Source organism: Amborella trichopoda, chromosome 5 (assembly GCF_054954075.1).
Source record: "Amborella trichopoda isolate Santa Cruz 75 chromosome 5, AtrichopodaSantaCruz75HAP2 v2.0, whole genome shotgun sequence".
NCBI classification, from domain to species: Eukaryota; Viridiplantae; Streptophyta; class Magnoliopsida; order Amborellales; family Amborellaceae; genus Amborella; species Amborella trichopoda.
This window is the reverse complement of record NC_142340.1, coordinates 4,207,291-4,229,717: the sequence shown is the minus strand read 5'-3', so window position 1 is coordinate 4,229,717 and position 22,427 is coordinate 4,207,291. Positions and strand designations below refer to the sequence as shown.

At 36.4% G+C, this 22,427-nt stretch overlaps 1 protein-coding gene across 6 annotated transcripts; it reads left to right on the top strand.

Annotated features, from left to right (window-relative positions):
- Positions 1 to 7,402: 7,402 nt before the first annotated feature.
- On the top strand, positions 7,403 to 18,411 carry LOC18443427 (ATP-dependent protease La (LON) domain protein). Of its 6 annotated transcripts, none has more exons than XR_016055680.1 (11): positions 7,403 to 7,642; positions 8,725 to 8,807; positions 8,909 to 8,986; positions 11,853 to 11,965; positions 12,069 to 12,134; positions 12,706 to 12,807; positions 12,901 to 13,525; positions 13,964 to 14,169; positions 16,425 to 16,464; positions 16,594 to 16,757; positions 17,938 to 18,411. XR_016055680.1 is itself a non-coding variant. In XM_011628443.3 (10 exons), the coding sequence occupies exons 1-10, from the start codon at positions 7,515 to 7,517 to the stop codon at positions 18,071 to 18,073; spliced, it is 1,701 nt and encodes a 566-aa protein (XP_011626745.1). In that variant the 5' UTR covers positions 7,403 to 7,514; the 3' UTR covers positions 18,074 to 18,411. The 6 variants fall into 6 exon arrangements, 2 of the variants coding, with proteins under 2 accessions (XP_011626745.1, XP_006853678.1); XR_016055679.1 differs by having other exon boundaries at positions 8,722 to 8,807; XM_011628443.3 differs by lacking the exon at positions 16,425 to 16,464.
- Positions 18,412 to 22,427: the final 4,016 nt, after the last annotated feature.

Here is a 22,427-nt window from a genome sequence, read left to right as displayed (position 1 = left end):
AGTATGATTCTTCTCAAGTGCCTGAAGCTCACATTGCATTGCCTCTAGCCATTTGACGTGTTGCACAACCTGAGAATAGGAGGTAGGTTCTTGAATAGGAGAGACGGCTAAAACAAATGTTGATGAGAGGGAGACAAGTTTTTATCAGAAATGAAATAGGACAAGGGATGATGTATACCTTTGGTGGAATCAATTCCATAAGAAGATGTGGAAGCAATTCCAAGCTTGGCGTGAGATCAGTGAAAGTCTTTCAAATAAGAAGGTGGTTGAAATGCTTGTTGAGAACGTCGAATGGGTGGTATAGAGATTAGTGTTGGGACAGAAGTGGATGGGGTGTTATGAGATTGATCTTGATGAGGAGAAATACATGAATTGGGTAGGGAAGTGATGAGATCAGTAGTGTTTGGGGCATTATGTGAATCAAGGGGTAGGGAGTCATCTGGTATTGGTAAGGGTCAAATGACAGAGGAATCAATGAAAGGGAGATTTTGATAAGGGAAAATATTCTCATGAAATACTCCATCACGAGATTGAAAATACAATTGGTGGACAGATCAAGAAGACAATAGCCCTTTTGTGTATGGGGATAACCAAGGAAAACACATTTGCGAGCGTGAGGGTCGAACTTATCCCGATTTGAAACAATGGTAGAAGCGTAACACTGGCAACCAAAAACTCGCAATAAGAAACAAACGGGATAAGAGGAAGATTACTTTAATAAACCGTAACAAAGGCAATAAAAAATTCGCAGTATTAAATATGTGGCAGTAAGAATGCAATCTCCCCAAAAGGTAAGAGGAAGATTACTTTGAAAGCACAAAGCATGCGCCATTTCAAGTATGTGGCGATGTTTGCATTCGGGAACACCGTTTTGTTGCGGTGTGTAAATGTAACTATGTTGATGGGTGACCCATGTTCTTTTAAAAAATGTTGAATAGTAAGAGAAAAGAACTGGGATCCATTATCTGTCCTTATGTGCTTAATAGTGCATTGAAAATGAATATTTACAAATGCAAAAAGCTTTTTTAAATAAGGATGGAGTCTCAAGCATAAAAAATACCAATGTGAAGCGAGAAAAATCATCAACAAGAGTTAAAAAATAACGAGCTCCATAATGTGAAGAAGTGGAATGACCTTCCCAAATATTACAATGAATCAAATCAAAAGGTGCACTAGATGAAATAGAACTCGAATCGAAAGGTACTCTTGTTTGTTTAGCTAAAGGACAAACATCACAATGACTAGGATTGAAAATAGAGATCCCATCAACAGTCTTTGCTAACAAATTCAAACAAGTAGAAAAAACATATCCTAAACGTCTATGCCATAAATAAAAACCAACTGAAATAGATGAAAGAGCACTATGAGCCAGTTGAGTAGCTTCAAAATAGTAGAAGCCACCAAGTTATTTAGCTGTTCCAATTGTTTGTCTTCTGGTACTGGTCCTGAAAAATGCATATATCACGAGAAAATGTCATTGAACATGGATAGAATGCAGTAAGTTTGCTGATGGAAAGTAAATTCCAAAAGAAGGAACACATAATACTTGATGTAAGCAAAGTGTAGGTGTTAAAAGGATATAATCAATATAAGTTACCGAAGCAAAGGAGCCATTTGGAAGTTTGACAGGCGCTATGTAAGAAACAAGTGTAGATGAATGAAACAAAGATGTGTCAAAAATCATGTGATCAGAAGCACCTATATCTACAATCCAAGTATGGAGAGGAATGGAAGATGGAGAGGATGTGGAGTTACCTGCAAAGTTAACCATTGGCTGTACATTGCCTTGAATAAGCATAGAGGACAAACGACGATATTGATCATATGTAAATTGTGGGCTACTTTGACTTGAATTTGTAGCAACGATGTTTTTCTCATTTATTGTAGGCTTAGAAGATGTCCCTTTGCCCGGTTGGTGCAATCGATGACCCGGTGGATAACCATGAAGAACATAACAGGTGTCAATGGTGTGGCTTACTCAGCCACAATGATCACATTTGGGCCGCTGTCTGTGAGGACCTTTTGCTTTGTCTGAATTGTTGAAAGGACGTCGGGGCTGGCGGTTTGAAGTAAGTGTAGCGGTGTTTATTACAAAGGCAACAACATCTTCTGAAGGAAATATTTCTGTAGCCACCTACCGCTGCTTTTATTCTTGAAGAAAAAATAATAAGCTCTATTAACATTAGGAAGTGGATCCATGATAATGATCTAGCCTCGAATTGAGTGATAAGACTCATGGAGTCCCATAAGAAATTGAATTAATTTGTCATGTTGTAAATAGTCATGCAAGGCCTTAGAAGACTCACAAGAACAGGGTGGAAGAAGGGTATAAGAAGCAAGTTCTTCCCAAAGATATTTAAGTTTGGTGTAATAAGTTGAAATGGTGGAAGAACCTTGATAAACAAGTGCAACATTCCATCGTAACTTGCAGAGACGAGGTTCATTACTTTGAGAAAAACGATCTTTCAGATCATCCCACATGACTTGCGCAGTAGTTTCATAGAAAATGCTATTAGCAATATCTTTATTGAACGAATTTTGGATCCATGATCGGATCATGTCATTGCATCTTTTCCTTAGAAGATGATTAGAAGAAGAGATGAGAGGTATGATTAAAGAACCATCCACAAAGGAGAGCTTATTTTGGCACTCAAAGCAGTGGTCATAGCTCGACTTCATTATGGATAATTCTCACCTTCAAGGATGTGAGAGACAAGAATATTGTCAGGATTGTCATTGTTAGTAAAATAAAAAGGGCTAGTGAAATCAATAACAGAGAAAGAAAAGCTATTACCATTGGTCATAATGTTCCCATAAGGGATGACATTGGTGGAGTCTTCAGAAAGAGGAGGTATTTGGTTGTCCATGGCAATAGCAACGAATATGGAAATTTGACGGAATTGCGTCAATGGAATACAAGTAGCAGGGAGTTTACAGGCTTCTTTCCAGAGAGAGGGAAGCTAGTGAGAGAATCTCGGTGGTGTGTAACTATGGCGAGCGATCTGAGCCAGAAGATCGACTATGTGTTCAAGATGGTTCTCATCGATGACTCAGCCATGGGCAAGTCTCAGATCCTCGCCCGATTTGCTTGGAACAAGTTCAGCCTCGATTCAAAGGCCACCAAAACAACGTGAGGTAGAGAGTTCGTGCCTCTCTCACCCGGGTTTAGGGAGAGAAAATGGCTGGGAGCTTGAGCAAGATAATGGCTCGGATTCAATCTCTATTGATGCCAATCAGGTGATTTGGAATGGAGAACTTGACTACCATTGCTTTGATATCATATTCATTTTTGGAGAATCGATCTATATTTTTCATTGACCCAAACGGGATAATTATACATTACAATTACATGTCAAATATAATCCCTTGATTATGGGGATTTTACAGGATATATGTTATTTCTAGTTGTAAATCCCTGGATTGTAGGGATTTACAATATGAAATAATGAAATCGTCGAACACTATTAGGCCGCCAAACTGGGGGATGGCTTACCACTGCAGTCGTCCACCGTTAGGTGGACACTTTTCCAGCATTAAGTTATCATCAATATATATACTTCTCAGTGGTCGCCCATGGTTTATGGCTTTATGCAAAATCAAAATGATTCGAAAAAATAGTAAATACAATGGCATTTGAAAGAGACCCATGCACTTCACCTCCTTATAGAGATGAAGAGGTAGATGGTCAAAAATTGTATTCAGCAAACCAACACTGAAGCGAGAGTTTGTATCGCCAATCTTTAGTGGTGGCAATACCCGGATTCGACTCGACTCGGGACTCGAGGAGTAGATACCATCCAGGTCTGGGTATGGGTTTAAAAGTTGGACTCGACGGTTCGGGTCTAAGTCTAAATACTTTACCACTCCTACAACTCTTGAAAAAGCATAACTGACGTTAGAGCGGCATAAACTCCAACATTGGGTTGATTGCATGGTTGATGTTGTAAATATGAAGATTACTATGGAAATAATGAGAAGAGATGTGGTGACATGTAGCCTGATTGAGAGTATGACCCTTGAGAGCGGAATGACATAACAAGATTCATGTAGTTGATCTTAAATAGTTGGGATGATGCTCGAGTGATGGTCATCATTGTCAAAGCCTTTTCCCAACTAATTGGGATCGGCTAATCGAATATTTGGTCCACCATTGTGCTCTATTAAGAGTCATACCCTCAGTGACGTCCTAAGTTCCTATATTGTGTCTTGGTGGTCTATTGGTGTATGGTGCACCATGAGGCATCACCATCCATCCTAATGACAAGTAATGCAGACTAACCGTGAATATCAATCATCGGACCTGCACTTAATTGGCATCCATCGATGGAGGCATAGGGTAGATGCCCCAATCGTGTATTGTATGTTGTATAGTGTACACCATCAGTGTGTGGTGCACTTCCCTTGGACATGGGGTTGAAAACGAGTTGGGTTAGGACTTGCACAAGACTGAGCCGGCCCGGAACCATTTAAGTTAAGTTAGGCCTGAAAATTAAGTTCTGTTCATGGGCACAACTAAAATTCATGATGATGACGCCCAAACCTAGCCTGAGCCTGAAAAATCAGACTATGCTGGGCCGGATTGGACCATGCCTTATGTAAATATTGCAATATTTTTTTTTGTAGTGTACAAAAAAATTTCGGGCATGGTCTGGGATTCGGGCTTAGCAAGCCCAGTCGAGGTGCAACCCATTGGCCTTAATGCATGGCCTTCCCAAAACGAGGCCCACCTGAAAGCTTGTGGACCATCCTGGCCCATCAACCGTCCTACTTGGACATTGATGATGTATTTTATCTGAGTTGAGTCGAACTTAACTGGGCCTTTGTAGAGGTCCTTCAACATAACAAGGGAAAACAAGGAAAGAGGGTATGATAGCTATCGTCCACATAACCATAAGAGATCTATAATATCACTTGCATCACCGTTTAATCATTCAGGATGGAGAAAATGGATCATCCAAAATGCTACAAAACCTAGGCAACAGGAGTTCCACTTTTTCTACTAAAGGGTTAACATTTACGGAAAGTTATATAAGGCATAGGCTTTGCAATGGATGGTGCAGCCGCAGTGCCTAGAAACCCTACCTAAACATGCAATGGTGGTGCTGGAAGATTCTGTATTGATCTCGACCTCGTCAATTATGGATTTGAAAAGAGAAATAGATTTGGGTCCCAAGAATTGTGCATCTTGTAACCAGTCAGTTTTCAAGTGTTCCCTTATCCACTAAATTAGCATCATTTTCGGGGGCTAAAATAAATTTCTTGGGCGTCACGGGGGTTTTGTAATGTTGGAAATGCATTATCTGGTTTATATTCAAAACATAATATAAAGGGAAAATATTTCCTTATCTTTTATTTTTAATTTCCATATCTCATGAGACCCAAGAATAGAAAATATTACTTGTAAACAAAAGGTCTCTATTTTTTCTATCTTACAACCCCCTAGACCCTTTTGATCATAAATTTTTGACTTAAACAAACACTAAAATAACACCCTATTCAAACTCCATCTCTCTGTCTCTCTAAAACTCCATCTCTTTCTCGCTCTCTCTCTCTCTCTCTCTCTCTCTTCACTTCTCGGTGAGTTTACCAGCCAAGGGGTTTAGCTTGAGCTCGAATACGAGCACACCTTCTTATGTGTGAGAGAGATGGAGTTTTAAAGAGAGTTAGAGTTTGGGTTTTAGAGAGAGATGAAGTTTTAGGGAGAGAAAGAGATGAAGTTTGAGTTTTTAGGAGAGAGATGGAGTTTTGAAAGAGAGATGATGATGTGTGAGAGAGAGATAGAGTTTGGGTTTTAGAGAGAGATAAAGTTTTGAGAGAGAAAGATGATGATGTGAGAGACAGAGATGGAGTTTTAGAGAGAGAGAGAGGGAGTTTTAGAGAGAGATAGAGTCATTTCATAAGTTGTTGAGGTCAATAATATATGATCAAAAGGCTTTAGGGAGTTGGAAGATAGAAAAGATGGAGTCTTTTTACTTATAAGTAATATTTCAATTATTGGTTCTGATGAGATATATATATATATAAAATAGGAGATAATATGATATTTTTCCTAAAATAAACACCTCAAAACCATATAATGCATGCCCATCAAATGCATTATTTGGTTTTGAGGCGCAGCTCCGCTTAGACCTTATACTAAGGGCACCCAAACATTTATCGAGACACTACAATATATTTTCCAAAAATAGGGAAAATTACATTGAGAAAAGTATAAGGAAAATTGTTTTATGTAGACTAGACCGCATGACTACACATGCGGTCCAAAAAGTGTAAAGCAACCATCTTAAAGATGGATGCAAGTAGGCGTTCGATCTAAAAACAATGGAAACTAGCTGTCTAAATGTTATCTTACTAAAATTATATTTTTTGTTTTAAAATTTTAAATTATTATTTTTTATTTTTAAAGTTTACTTATTTTTCATATTGATGATCTCCATGGTAGAGATTAGGTATCCTTAAAAATTAAGTAAAAAAATCCATCTAAAAAATGGATTTATGAATAAGCATTTCTACGCACGGTCTTTTCCGCTTAAAAACCGGGTCGAAAATATGATAGGATGTATATCACGCTCATGTAGTAGCATTACTATACATCTACTCTCTAGTGGAAAACACTCATTTAGAAAGATAAATTTGGTTTAAAATTTTGGGAACTATATAAGAACTACTAGATGATAATTTATAAAAGAAAAAACAATTTTAAATTTGAGTTATGTGACACTTATATCTAGCTCTTCAAAATTTGACAGTCTCTTCTCAATATGTGGGCATTATTTTTTAGTACATAGAATGTTTATTTTTTTAATTTTTTTATTGAGATTAGGTTATGTATTGTAGAGACTACATCCCAAAAGTTTGAGATCTAAAAGGTATTCCTAGGATGTGTTTTACACGAGGGAATAAATTGATAGTATACACTAGCGGGAGTAGGAAGGCTTTTGGCAAAATGTAGTACGATACACATGGACTATGGCAACTGACAATGATGATCTCCCCCTCTCACTTACCCAAGAAGAAAAATATTCAATGATCTTGCATCTTATCACCGTCCGTTGATCAGGTGACAAAAAAACGTAGGGATGCAACATTCATTGATAAGTTTTGCGGTAGGATCCACTCAATTCAACACCATTGAATTGACTGATGTACGGTGATAAATGGCTTTTGATCATCACATAGTTCTTGTGACCGTCACCGTCATTGATTTGAACGGTGATGTGTTGGGTGTGGGTTCCATCATCGTCTCACGAACATCATTCGATCCCCGTCCAATTTTATAGTAAACAGTGATAACCCTATAACCACACTGTTCAATGACGTGTTCATGTATTTGGGTCTTGCTCCTTCACTCCCAAAAGAAATGTTTCGCTTAAATTGGGGACAATTTTTTCTCTGCAGCTTCATGGAGATCATCTTTTGCAAGGTTTCATCTGGTTCGAAACCCTAGATTTCAGATCATTTTCGAAGCTCCTTCTGAAAATCAATGGTGTTTTTCTGTTCTATTTAGACGAACAATGGATGATGAGAGGTTTTGGGATAACGAGCGGCTTCAAATTGAGCGTATCAGAGAGCTGGAAACGGAGGAATTAGAGGTTGAAGAGGTTGATGAAGATCTCGACCGTTCTTCTTCTGATAATTCAAGGTGAGTCTCTCTCTCTGTCTCTCTCGCTTCTTCTTCTTCTGACAATTCAAGGCGACTCTCTCTCTCTCTCTCCACGATGAAGTAACGAAATAGCCCCATTTTATCAGCCGAATGTAGGACATCAATGACATGAACTCTTTCTCTCTCTACATAAAAGTGACGAAATTTCAACAATTTTTCTCTCTCCAACGAGAAATATGAACTGATTAAAATTATGAAATACTCTCTCTCTCAACATGAAATTGACGAAATTGTTACATTGTATCGCTTTTCAACCAAAAATATGAAATAATTAAAATACTGAAATACTCTCTCTTTCTCGCTCTCTCTTTTTCTCTCTCTCTCTTGCGGCTTCACACTGTTACATGCGTTTAAATGAATTCTGTGTGTTTGAAAAATCCAAAAGCTGGCTTGAAATATGCATTTCTTTTAATGAATTGGCAGAAATGTGTACTATTAAATTGGGAGATTGAATTTTTAAGTTTTGCGAATAATTCCAGCAATCTGGAAGTGTTTGTGCTTGCCAATAAGGTCAAATTTTACTTATTTCTTTTCTATTGTTTCTTCAATTGATACTTGATTTTTTGGAGGTCCATCTATTTAATGACGAATTCTCTTTGGACTTGCTTTGCGAAAATGATGACTATTTCTCTGTGGTGGTGATTGCTAGGTTATTTTAGTTCAACTATATGTATGGTTAATTTGTTTATGTGGCTAATCAGGTTAAGATTGAACTTTTGATTTTTATTGATCATAAGAAAACCAAGCCCAAATTGAAACACATGCATTTTAAAAGTTTCATTCTGGGGAACTATTTAGGCAAGAGTTCAGCCTTTTTCTCATTATAATAAGTATTCATATTTTCATGGATTAGCTCCATCTTTAGTTTATTACTTCGATGAGAATTCTCAATGTATATATCGTATTACATCTATGATAATACAAAGTTTTTGTGTTGGTTGACTGTCGCCAGTTCATATTGAAGCAAATCTCTACTTTGTTCATGTTAGCCTTATTTTATCGATAAGCTCTTGCTCTAGTGAAAGATACTGTGTTTTATATGATTGTTTCCATCACAGTAGGCGCGGAGATGATGGAGGGGCTGGCCAGTCTGGTGGCTTTACTTTTGACACATGTTTGACTTCATTACACACTTATCTTGGTGGTATGCATCCCAGATATTTCTATGTTTTGTGCTTTAGGTATGTGTGTACACTTCTATTTTTTAGCTAATTATACTATATGGTTCATATTTTTATGCAACAGAGGTTGATGACACTCATTTTAGGCTAGCTTTCTTGGAGGGTGGTGCTATTTTGAATCTTCCAATGTTCTACCTTGAAGGTGAAGACCTACTTTGCTTAATGTAATTTTAGCATATTTGTTTTAGACTATTTTGCCTCCTATGTAATGTATAGTTGTCTACTTAGCTCATACCGTCATACCATGTTTGATGTGAAACATTTTGTTTGGAATATGAAGTATATTTTTGCTTTCTCAGCTTCATTTTGCTAATAGTGCTCCAGTCCTCAGAGGCCTCATGTACATTAAAAACATCTTAAATACCACAATTAGCCTCGCAATACCCATATTTTTCTTTTGTGCTTCTCCTTTTGTAATACTTTAGGACCTTGTTCATCTCTTTGCATCTAATAAACCTACAACCTCCTTGGTTATCCCCGAAAATTTCTTCCCACTTCACTAGTTGAAACTTGTGCCTGTGTTGCTGTCTTACACAAATGCTCCTTATATAACCGGTCTAACTTCTCTGCTTTGGAACAAGGAATTTGAACAATGAAGCTGCTACAATAAGGATGATCCTAATTCCATTAGGGAGATGTTGACTGTGTGAAAGTGCAACTTCTTTGCAGACAGTATTTTCTGAGAACTACAACCCTTAAGGCATTTTCCGACTAAGTGTGAATGGCTTTTCCTCAAGTTGCGCAAAGGAGGGCCTTACTGGGTTGCTATTGGGCCCCATCCCCCACCTCACACTGAAATTTGCTTTTCATTTGCATTAGATACAATCATGCAGAATAGTTCCAAAAGACAATTGCATAGTTGCTAGATACCCATCCCCTACTCCAATTTTGGTGTAGTTTTTTTATCATGTTCATTCTCTGCCCAAAAACTGCCTCATAGCACCTTTGGGATTTTAATATTTTATACTATGATACTTGTACCACACTATGTTGTCATCTAATTCTCTGCTCAAGGTGATGTGACAAACTTGAGTGGAAGAAATCAGCCATCACAGTGGATGGTTGCTGGCACTGGTGCAATACTGAACAGTATGATACCTGTATCATCATGCAATTGCCCCAAGTCCTGTTATCTGACTATTCACTTGAGAAACAGAGTTATTTCAAACCATTTGGGCATATGTTGACAAACTATACCCTTATGGCTATATCATCATGCTTTCTCCCCTAAGTAGTAAGTAGTATTATCTGAATTTCCACTTGAGAAACAGAAGTATGAAAGACCATTTGGGCATTAATTAGTGAACTAAAGAAGAGTGGCCACCGGATTTCCATGTGCTACCTTGAAGCCCTTGTGCATACCTTCACAATTGCCTTGTTAAAAGCCTTGAGGATTTCAATTTGAGGTGAGAGTGATGTCCCTTTGCCTTGAGCCTCTAGAACATTAAAAGAGGCCATTAAGAGTTTCATATATCATAATGAGGATATATTTTGTAACTTACCAGCGATCAATCTTCTCCATTGATGATTCCAAGTAGATGTTCTTCTAGGAAACCTAGTTCACATAGTCAAAAGTCGTCTTGATATCTAACTTTAAACCAGCATATTTTTGCCTGATACCAAATACTGTTAAGCTAGCCAGGCACAACATTGGATCTGTCCGCTTTACAGAATCCCTTAGCATCAGGAGACAACATACGGCAATTATCCTTAAGCGTGAAGCAGAGGTTAAAACCCTGAACGTGTGCTCAGATTGCCAGTAGTCCTGCAAGTGGGCGAGGCTCGCTCAACATTGGCCCTGTCTGGGTTGGATTTAAGGCCTGTCTGACCTGGTCGCGCCAAATCTAGAGCCCATACATTTGGCAGGCCAGGCCCTGACCCAGGACTATTGGATGAGGCTTAACGGACTCTCAGTATGGTCTAACAAAATAACATTCCAATGATAAAAGAACAATTTGGATATTCTCAAAACATTAGGGGCTATTTACCCACCATCTTTTAGTACTACTGCCAATTTTTTTTGTTCTGCCACCCAAAACATGGTTGGCTAAAACTAGCCTCAAGAAATTATCATATGTTTCTAGAAATGCATGGGTTCCCATTACAACTGCCCCTCTTTTGTGATGACAGTCACATTAATTTTATAATTTCGCGCAGCTCATGAAAAGGACATACGGTGTGTGTTTATTGGCATAAACCTCTAATTTTGGCGCAGGTTGTGACCTTTTTAAACAGGTCGGGCCACGTCCAGGCTCACCAGTATTAAACCTATAACCCAGTCCCTGGCAGGGCCTAGGACAGAGTCCTCTGGACAAGGGTCAGCCTTGGCATAGCCTGCTTGTACACCTACTTGCGAAGGTTCCGGCCCAAGTCAGAGGCTTACTTGGCCTAGTCTCTATAAAAAGTAAATTAAATTCTGTGACTCGAGTTAGACTCGCCCCAAATCTTAGGCTTCTTCATCCCGACCTGGCACACTGCCAGGTCCGAATGAGTGGGGCAAGTCTGAGCTCAAGTCGCTGATTTTTAAACACTGGCCTGAAGTATAGCATCTTGGCTACATTCACGTGGATGTTACTTGCTAGACTCTTGGTCCAGAATTCACAAATATCCTCAGCCCATTTATTCTTTGTTAACACCCTGACAAACTTTGTGTTCGTCCCTTATTAATCTGGCTTCTCTTGTGGAACTTATGAAATACTTCCACTGGGTCTTCCTAATGATTTTCTAGAAATTTTGAACAAAAATCATAGTAAAACCGTTAAATCGTAGTATTTTGTCTCTATTCAGTGCAAACACATTTCTCAATTCCTGTTCGCCTTAAATTTTTTAATGTACTAACTTACTATATTCACTAGAATACCATCTAAGATGTGCTCATCCTCCTTGCCCACTTCTTTCTTTCACTTATAAAATTGATGCATTTAATTTGTATATGATTCCTTTGTCTTACAAATTCTGCTTAGATTGACAAGACCTCTGATGCTGGTGTTGTTTTCTTTTTGCATCAGGAATTGTTCTTTTTCCAGAAGCTACGCTGCCATTAAGAGTCATTCAACCCAGGTTTAAAGCAGCTGTGGAGAGAGCGTTGCAACAGACTGATGCTCCTCTCACTATAGGCGTGGTATGTTTCTCTCTCCAAATTGTCAGTTTTTTTGCATCCATTTTCAGGTTTTTCCTTGTCTTTTTTTCATGCTCAATAACATTTGTATGTAAAAATGTAACAGATCCGTGTCGAGAGGCATCCTTATAATGGAAGACTTTGTGTTGGTTCAATTGGGACCACTGCTGAGGTACGTTTGGAATTGGATTAATGTAGTGCAAAGATAAACGGGTATGTCTGCTTGTGTCATTTTTCGTTTTATTATTGCCTTTTAGAGACCAGTGCTCATTGTGAATCAGAAAATGGTTCTCGCTCTCTCTCTCTCTCTCTCTCTACAATGGTGCTCCCTCCCTCCCTCCCTCTCCCTCCCTCTCTCTCTCTCTCTCACACACACACACACACAACTACCGATAAAAAAGAGCAAAGATTGTCCTAATGAAATTGTAGTAGCAGCTGTACATGTGTGCTATAAGCTATGCAAAGTTGAGATTGAAATGCCAGTCAAAATTTTGAAATTTGAATATAATCAAATATCTATTGTGAAGTAAATATAGTTATCTAAAGAGGTTCAATTGCCTTTTGGATTATTTCCATCTAATGTTTATGAATGACAAACAAATGAACATATGACGTTATCGTCATGAATGAGAAAAAAATTAAATATGACATTATCTTGGACTTTTTACATAGTTTTTCCATCATTTTTTTTTTGGGTAAGTGATGGGAACTTTGTGCTGACATCTTATAACTTATGCTTCCAGATTCGACAATTCAAACGATTAGAGGATGGTTCATTAAATGTGGTTACTCGTGGCCAGCAGCGGTTTAATCTGCGCCGTAGTTGGGTTGATGTTGAGGGAGCGGTGAGAAATGTTGCTTCCTTATTTTACGGTTTATATTTTCTAATGCTTCATCCCAATGCAAGTTCTGATACATTGTTTCCCATTTTAAATCAGCCTTGTGCTGAAGTCCAGATTGTCCAGGAAGATACACCTCTGCGTACTCCTAGGGATGCATTTGGACAATTGGCATCGATTAGTGATTTCCAGAATGGTGGATCTGGTGCTTCTTGCCCTAAAAGGAATGGATATGAACCTTCCCCTAAAAGGCATGTATATGAACATTCTCCTAAAAGGCGTGGCTATGAAAGTGGGGAAAATGATTCGGGTTCTGCATCAGATACAAGCACAGGGAGTTATCACTCCACAAGAGATGGGATAAAAAATCAATTGAAATTTAATTCCAACAAATATGGGAAAATCGAGGAAGCCCATAGTAGTGATGATGAGCCTTCCCCGTTGAGGTGGTGGCATAGGAAAGCAATATCTTGTCCTGTAACTTCTGAAGGGTCTCAAGGAGATCAATTTAGTGGAGAAGTGAATGAAAGTGACAGTTCTGAGCAGGAAATAATGGAGGATACTGTAACAAGGAGCCAGTCTTTTGGTGATGGAGGATGGATGTCTTTACAAAAAGCCCATGCTACTGATGGGTTGAAGCAATTGAGTAGAGGTCAGAGATCCTTTTGGCCTCTTTGGGTTTACCAGATGTATGACTCCTACTCTCTTGCTCGGAAGGCAGCAGGTAATGAGATAAGGGATTGTGATGCTTGTTATTAGTTTAAAGTTCAAATATTGTTATTCTTGTTTACACTTAGTTGTGGTATTTTCTTTTGTATTTTGCTATACCTTGTCCTTGCCTATGAGATAAAAATGTGGAAGTATGAGTCTCATTAATGTCATTGACCAAGTTGATGCTTTTTCGCAGTGCTTGTGAGGCTGACTTTTGTTTGAATTGAACATTTTCCTTTTACAATGAGTAAAATACACTTTGTTGGGGCAAATATGCCATGCGGCACTTGGTTGTGAGGTGTCCCTGCTTTGGTAGAAATTTGTGAGCTTGATGATGAGCACAACATAAGAACTGCTCTGTTCCATTCTGCAACAAACTATGACTTGTCATCTGAAACCAACAGTCGTCAATAAATATAATCCATCACATAATGTTACTTCCATTTTGCAGATATGTGGAAGCAGATCATAGGGAATCCAAGCCTGGATGATCTTGTTAGAAAGCCTGATTTCTTGTCGTTTTACATTGCTAGTAAGATTCCTGTATCAGATTCTACGAGGCAAGAGCTTCTAGAGATTGATGGGATTTCTTATAGATTGAGAAGAGAAATACAGTTGCTCGAGCACTTTGATCTCATTCACTGTAAAACATGCAAGGTACCTATTTCTTAAATTAGAATGGTGAGCATGACGTTTCTCCTGTTGGTTCCCTTGCATCATTCTTCATTTTTTTTATTAATTCTGTGTAAGTCTCTTAGTGGCCACTCATTCTTTTCTTTTCAAGATTACAGTGGAATAGTTCTTTTAGTGTAGCTTAATTCTTACCAGTGTATCATAGATTTAAGCTTTTATTTTAGAGTCTCTTGGTTTTACTCGAAATGTCTTTACCAATGTTTGAAGAGGCTCACTGTTGTAAATATTTGTTTTTATAAAATATCAACAAGGAATGATCAAGCTGTTATGTCTTAAGTCAGGATATATAGTTATGATCAGTATGTTAATATTCAGTGGAGCAGTGCCTAGGGTGCTCCATCCTTTGTCAGAAGTTCTCTTGAAAGGAATGCTCAAGCTGTTATGTCTTAAGTCAGGATATTAAGTTATGATCAGTATGTTAATATTCAGTGGAGCAGTGCCAAGGGTGCTCGATCCTTTGTCAGCAGTTCTCTTGGACTTCCTTGGTCACAGAAGCTGCCTTCTCAGTGCATCTAGAAACAACTGATGGACGCTCTACCAGCCCATGGCGCCAATGTGCATGCCAGCATCGGATACTGTTAGTGAATCATTATGGCTTGAGGGAGGACTGATGGTGTGGTCATAATGAGTTGTGATAATATGAGATCAATGGTGCATGCAACTGATATTGCAGTCCACACTCTTATGAGAGGAGCAGAGCTCAAATATAATTTTGTTTATGAAGTGCTTAATGGTTGGGGAGCTTGATCTTTACAACTTACTTTGGACGTAAAAGAAGGTTATTTGAGCTGCTTGTTCACCATGGAAATCACATTGAGGGGAACTTAATCAGGTTTAACACTCCCCTTGAGTTCTTAGTTTTCACTACTTCCAATCTGCATGGAGCACTTATAGAGTGTTTGCGTCCATGCGGATTGCGCCGTGGTCACTCATTGGGATTCCAAGCATTTGATATGTCATGGCATTCAGTTGAGGTGTAGTGTCCATGCTTGGGATTTCAAACTTGCATGGACCTGGTACAGTCGCATAGGAGTATTTGTACGAATCTTTTTCTGTGATATATTGCATGCCTGGTGACCCTATCCTTCATCTTAGCATGGGGTTGATGAGTTGATATGGTATCGAAAGTGTTTTGGAATTTAAAGTTCTTTCGAGAGTATTATAGAAATATCAATGAATGTTGGAATTTTGATACTAGTAGAGATATTAAAGGCTCATTTGTTTTGTGTGAAAATATTTTTCGGGAAATATTTTCACGTGAAAGAATTCCCTCATGTGGTTAGTGTGGGAATATTGTTACACCAATTGGTCACACTGCATCTTTTCACACCATTTGGCAGCTAATTGGTGTGAAAATATTCATCACATGAGGGAATTTTTTCACGTGAAAATATTTCACGGGAAATATTTTCATGCTAACCAAACATGCCTTTAAAAGTACCTCTGATCTAGCCTGAGGTATTAGGTGAAGACCAAGGGCAGCATCTTGAATATGTTATCTGGGCCTTTAGAAGCATGATGCATGTGGTTTGCAGAAACAATGTGGGACTTGGAGTGCTGGAACAACATTTTGAATGGGAATTGTGTAGTCTACACCTTGGGAGTATAGTCTTTTAATGTAGTCCTTAAGAGGAGATCTCCGGTAAGAATGGGCTTGATGCAAAGAATAAAAAAGAAATTGAAGAATGCGGGTTAGAAACACAAGCTTGTGCACACTGCTTAACTTTCTAGGGACATACTTGGATAAGTGGCCTCCCTCAGCTTGTGAAGGTTATGTGCTATAATCAGCACTTGGAAACCCATCCAGATGAGCTTAAGCCAGCCTTTCATCATATGGAGTATGAACAATAGTGGACTAACTAATACACGGCCTTGATCATATAATCCATATGACTAACTATGCATTGAACTTGTGAAATCATTGCGAAATCTGGCAGCTTAATTGTTTCCAATAAAGTCCTTTATAACTCTCTGGTGTGGGTTTGCAACTTGTAAGCCCTTTCAATATGGAATTAAAGAATGATGGAGAAAACATAAAATAAAACGAACTAATGATATCAAAGATCACCGTCTCAGTGATGAGCTATCTTCCAGTGATGAGCTATCTTCCGAATAATCCTTAATTTTCTGATAACAAACAGTTCAATGCAACAAATAAAAACGACTTCTATTTTCAAATATTTGTCCAATAATCATTATGCCACCCTTTGATTAATCAGGTTGCCAACTAGCACAAAAGAATTGTGAAGGAACCATCTGGTAATTTTTCACGAGTTTTGAGCATTTTATTTTATTCGTAAAATGCAGGGTCCCATCTAGATGTTATGCTATTTTTAGTATTATAATCCTTGGATATGTTACCCTCAAGCCGCAGTTTTTCCTTTGCAGAGTCTGATTGCGAAGCGTAGCAACATGTTAGTGATGTCTCGTGATGGACCTTTAAATGCCTTTGTGAATCCATATGGTTACGTGCATGAAATTATGACCCTCAATACCACAACCGGGCTAGCCCTGCATGGAGGTCGAGTCACAACGCACAGCTGGTTTCCTGGGTATGCTTTTTCTGATTGACTGTTTTTTGTTCCCCCCCTTTTGGTAACTAGTATTTGCATATAATGTTAATGCAAATGATTGCTCTTTCTGAATTTCAGAAAATGACCAAATTATGCTTTGATCTATTTCCGGCGCCAACTAGTTCTAGATGTAGAAATTGCAACCTTTTTTTTTTTCGGATAGTCTTTGTTGTAGGAAATGGCAAATTATACGCATAAATTTTTTGTGACTCACTATTTCCTCTTACAGGCTTCTTAGATTGATTGCTTTAATGGTGGATCACTTTTGTAATTAGAAATATCCATGTTAATCCCTTTGTTTGGTTAACTGAAGTGGGGCTCAATTTTGCATTTGAATGATTTCAATTTCCAAAGGTAATATGAAATAACATGAAACTATTATTTTTCATGCAGATAAATTTATTATGAATTTAAAGATCTATGTAAAATAAATTTATAAGGAATTTCCGGATCTATGTATTCCTCTCTCGGTATCTTTTCATGCATGATATTCATAACAATGTATGTCTTTATCATCTTCTCCAGCAATTCAATGGCCAAAACCTACAATTCCGATAGTGTTCATGGCTTTTTTCAGGTGTTGACAACTTATATGACTAGTATCCCAATGTCAGTTGTTTATTTTTTAAGTGTCAACCCTTTATCTCTCATGCATAGGTTGATGGTTGCCCCTTGGATCTCATTCAAAATTCGAACTATTATTATTTTTTTTCGAAAAACTATATTTTCTCTTATTCAAATACTCTCTTGACTTATTTGGCTGGAACTCAGAATTGGTGATGCTTTTGTTATCAATTAGAGAAAAAATTTCTTTCATAATACACTCTCCAAAATCAGAAAACTTTGCTTATTCATCCAGAACCATCCTGAGAATGGAATTTTAAATGTCATATACAGGGTTCTATTCTTCCTCTATTGTTTTCATTTTCTTTTCTAGCTTTACAAATCTGAATAGCAAAATCAGAAAACTTTGCTTATTCATCCAGAAACATCCTGAGAATGGAATTTTAAATGTCATATACAGGGTTCTATTCTTCTTCTTCTATTGTTTTCATTTTCTTTTCTAGCTTTACAAATCTGAATAGCAAAAGGGAAATAAAAAAAAGAAAAGAAATTAGTATATATAAAATTTGTATTTGACTGGATCTATGATTTGCAGATATGCATGGACCATTGCAAACTGCGGTGTTTGTGAATCGAGCATGGGGTGGCTTTTCACTGCAACCAACAAAAGGCTTAAGCCGAGTTCATTCTGGGGTGTTCGGAGCTCCCAAGTTGCCGATGACCTGCAATAAATAATATCCTCAACTTCCTCCACTCCCCAATCGCCAAAAAAATACCCGGTCGTTTTCCACATTTTCTTGATTCCCGAAATGATAGATACACTTGCCTTTGAATTTTGTTTTCAGTTAATTTCGGCTTTTTGTTCTTTTGTTTTTCTTCCCACTTAGAATACTCTATTGAAAGGCCAGTTTTGTATAGCCCTGCTCGTTTGGGAACGTTGAATCTTTAGAACACCTGAATGTATTAATTGTATGTAAAATATATATGTCCTAGGTTTATCTTAGGTCTTCATTTGCTTGTTGAACCTTGAGAAAACTGGGAGACAATAATGCGCTTGCAAGTCAGATCATTCCTCTGGGGTGCAACATGATCATGATGATTTTGGGGAAATTTTTGTAATATCCTCAATATTTTTTAAATTTAAAAAGTGTCCCAAACTTTTATATTTAAGAAAATTGTTTTGTGGCGGGACTGTATTTCTACATTTGTGGTTCCCGAGGTATAAAGCATCTTTATTAAAGATGGGTGTAAATAGGTGGTCCGTTTAAAAATAAATAATTGAAACTAACAGTCCAGATGTTTTCTTAATGGAATTATTATTTTAGTTTTATAAATATTTTTATTTTTTATATTCATGATCTCCATGTTAGGGATTACATGTCCTAAAAAAGTAGGTCCAAAAATCTATCTCAAAAATAGATTTTTTAGTAGGTAATTTATTTCTACATCGACTCATAGAAACCGTGTCTGAGAGCTTGTCTTGCATTTTAGTTTTATTCTTTCATACGTAGGATTAGGCTCAAAGTTTTAGATGTCCATACTTTTACCATTTCACACAAGTAAAAAATTTAAAAATAATTTGAAATAAATATCAGAGTACTCAAAATGCCCTCAAAATTGGTAAGGATGATTGGGTCATTTTATTTTTATTGAAGCATTGCCCATATTTATGTTAGTGTGAGATGGTGAGTATTATGGAGTCTCAGATTTCAGATTTGAGCTTAATTTGACATGTAAAAAAAATTAAACCTAAAATACCAGATACAGTCTCAAAAAAGTGGGACATGTACGTGCATTCTCAAAAAAAGTAAAAAAATAAAAAAGGTGGGGCATGTACATGAAATATGAAATATTGGATATGTTTTTAAATGACACAAAGTATTAGGGATATTTACTAAACGAGTCAAAAAGTGAGAAAAATATATTAAGAAAAATATTAATAAAAGCATGTGGTTTGTATAAGGTGTTAACCTGTTAAGACGTAACTCCTCATGAAATTTTAAACTCAAAGTGGTATAGATATCAAGCAAATTTACAAATACATGAAAATATTAAAAATAGATGGTTTAGATAATATATTACAAGATGTGTTATTTTTGGTAGTTCATTTTTTTTATTTTTTATTTTTACATTTATATATTTTGAGGTTGAAATGATCAATGAGAGGGTTTTTCACCATCGAAATAACTTTGCTCTCGATGGATTTTTAAGGCGTGCCTTTTTTCTACAATTTAGTGTAGCAACCTTATATAAGCCTTTTCCTTGATGAAATGGTCAAGTGCCCTAAAAAGCTCGACAGAGTGGGCTAATCAACTACTTCTGAAAACTCACGTGGTCTAAGTGGGGTCAAATTCTTAAACAATGATACTTTTATGTATTTTTTAAAAGAATTATAGCCTAGGTACATGAAAGGATTCTAAAATAAGGATTCTAAAATGTAACGACGTAGTTCGGTAATAAAATAAAAACTGTTGATTTAACGACTTGATTTTTTTAAAAGGGAAAAAGCTTATATGAGGCCGAAACTTTAGAATGTAGAATTAAGATGCACCTTAAAAATTCATCGGAAAAGATTGTTTTGTTGTTGAAAAACCCTCTAATTGATCATCTTGATACTGAGATAAATGAATATGTGAAATAATAAAGTTTTTGAGTCTAAAAAACAGTGCATCTTGCAATACATTACGCCGATCATCCATTTTCAAGATATTCAAGTGTTTATAGATCTACTTGATTTGAATCATATTTCGAGTTTGAAAATCTGTAAGGCCATCTTAAGAATTTTTTACATTAAAATTACATCTTATAATAAAATTTGGATGTGCATCTTAATTGGATTGTTTAAGGTCGCAACCTCATACAAACGACACCCTTTTTAAGGTAGTTTGATCATTTTATCGATATATTTAACAAGAATGTATGACCTTTATGTACACCGATAGAAATCTATGATCTTAGAAGTGTTAGTGAATGGATTGATGATCGGGTGATGGAAACAAAGTGGAAGCCCCACATATATATACATATGGATATATATATATATAGATTGAAGAGTCAAAAAGTCTGAAGTCAAGAAAGTCTACTAAAAGGTTATTTATTTTCAAACTGAAGACTTTCTCTAAAACACTTATTCTTTTATATATATATATATATATATATATATATATATATATATATATAAATAAAGAGAGAGAGAGAGAGAGAGAGATTTAAGAGTAAAAAATTCTGAAGACATGAACTTGTACTAAAGGGTTATTTATTTTCAAACTTAACACTTTCTCTCAAAGTAAGTCAAATAAAAAACTTATTCTTCTAGAGGGTACAATTAGTGTAACGCCACAATGCTTAATGATTAAAAGTAAGGAAAATTGTTTAATGGGAGGAGAACCGCATTTCTATACGGTCGAAACGTATAAAGCATTCATCTTAAATATGGATGCAAATATGTGGTCCATCTAAAAACAATTGAAACTAACTAACGATTCAAATGTTTTTTAGTAAAATTATTATTTTTAGTTTTTAAAGTTATTTATTTTTTCATAATCATGATCTCCATGTCTGAGATTACATATCCTTAAAAATTAAATCAAAAAATCCATCTAAATAATACATTTATTAAAGAGCTTGCATTTCTACACATGCTAGCAGCGTCCTAAAAGTAAAGCTGCAGCTCATGATACAGTTGGAGAATATAGTTTAAACCTTTATAATTGCCCCAAAATTTATTTGGGAAATCTATCATTATGAAAGATGAACTATTTGACATTTTGCCTATAGTTTGATTTCATTTAAAAAATCCCATAAACAATTATGAATACGAATTTCCCTTAATCCGTCCTAACGGCAGGTTGCGTTAGGTAGGCAGCCAGCATAAAAATTTACCACATCTTATTACGAATTCTAAAGAATATGATTTATGTAATGGACCTCAAATAGTTGAGATAAAGTTTAGATGACGATGATAATGATTATGAATTGGAAGCTTTAAAAATAGTGGAGTCATAATGCATTATTTTAAGGCTTGAAATACATTTAAATTTCTAAATATAATTATTGAGGTCGAGATAATTAGTTTGAAGATTTTTTTAGCATCGAAGCAACCTTTTCTAACGGGATTTGAGCTTTATCTTTAAAATGTTGTAGCCCGAAGAGGACGTTCTCCCCAATTAAAAAATCTTGCAAATGAGAAAATTACAAAAGATGAAAAGTTGCACCCGTTCGGTTTGGTTATTTAAGACGAACATCTTCCTTGTCCCTCAAGCAAAAATAAATTGAAAAAGTATACAATAAGACTATTTTCGGTACAAGGAGATCAAAATTAATCTCAATCATTGGATGTGAAATCAGTGTTCGGGTTGTCCCTTTTTTAAATTTTGTGAAGGACGCCAATTCATTAGACAACTATGATTACGTGATTTTCTTCCCAAATAAATTAATAAACATTCTTTTTGGTGCTCTGAAACTAAATCAAACACAAATTTTTTAAGATGGTGTGAAAACAAATAACAGAATTATAGACATGCAATTCGGGATAAAATTTACAATTTTTAAAATTCTAGAAGCATATTCTATTAGATTTATGCTCCTACCTTGGAATATGAGGTCCATTTTTTAACTTAAATTCATTGTAGAAGTGAGCTTGGGTCTCGGGCTCCATCAATGTCAACACGTAACTGATCTTGTTGCTTAGTGATGATGTAATATGAATCCAAAGTTTGACATAGAGTCCTGATCTACATTCAACTTGGTCCTAATTGTCCAAGATAGTGTTCCATATATGTGCAAAGATAGAGATTAAGGACTTTTTTTTTTATCAAATTTGAGATATTTTATCAATCTCTATGACAACGGTCCAACATTGGTATAAAGAAGTGAATGAAAATGTCATTGTTTTGGTCAAAGGAAGAATCCATACTTTATTAGTTACTTTATTTTATAATCCTGTGTCTTTGTTTGAACATCTTGTATTTTAAATTTAAATTAATGATAAATCGAACGCTACCGTTCAAAAAAAGAGAGAGAGATGGATTAGATTAAGAACTTTGTTATTTGTTGCTTTTGACTTGATCATATTTCAGTAGGGAA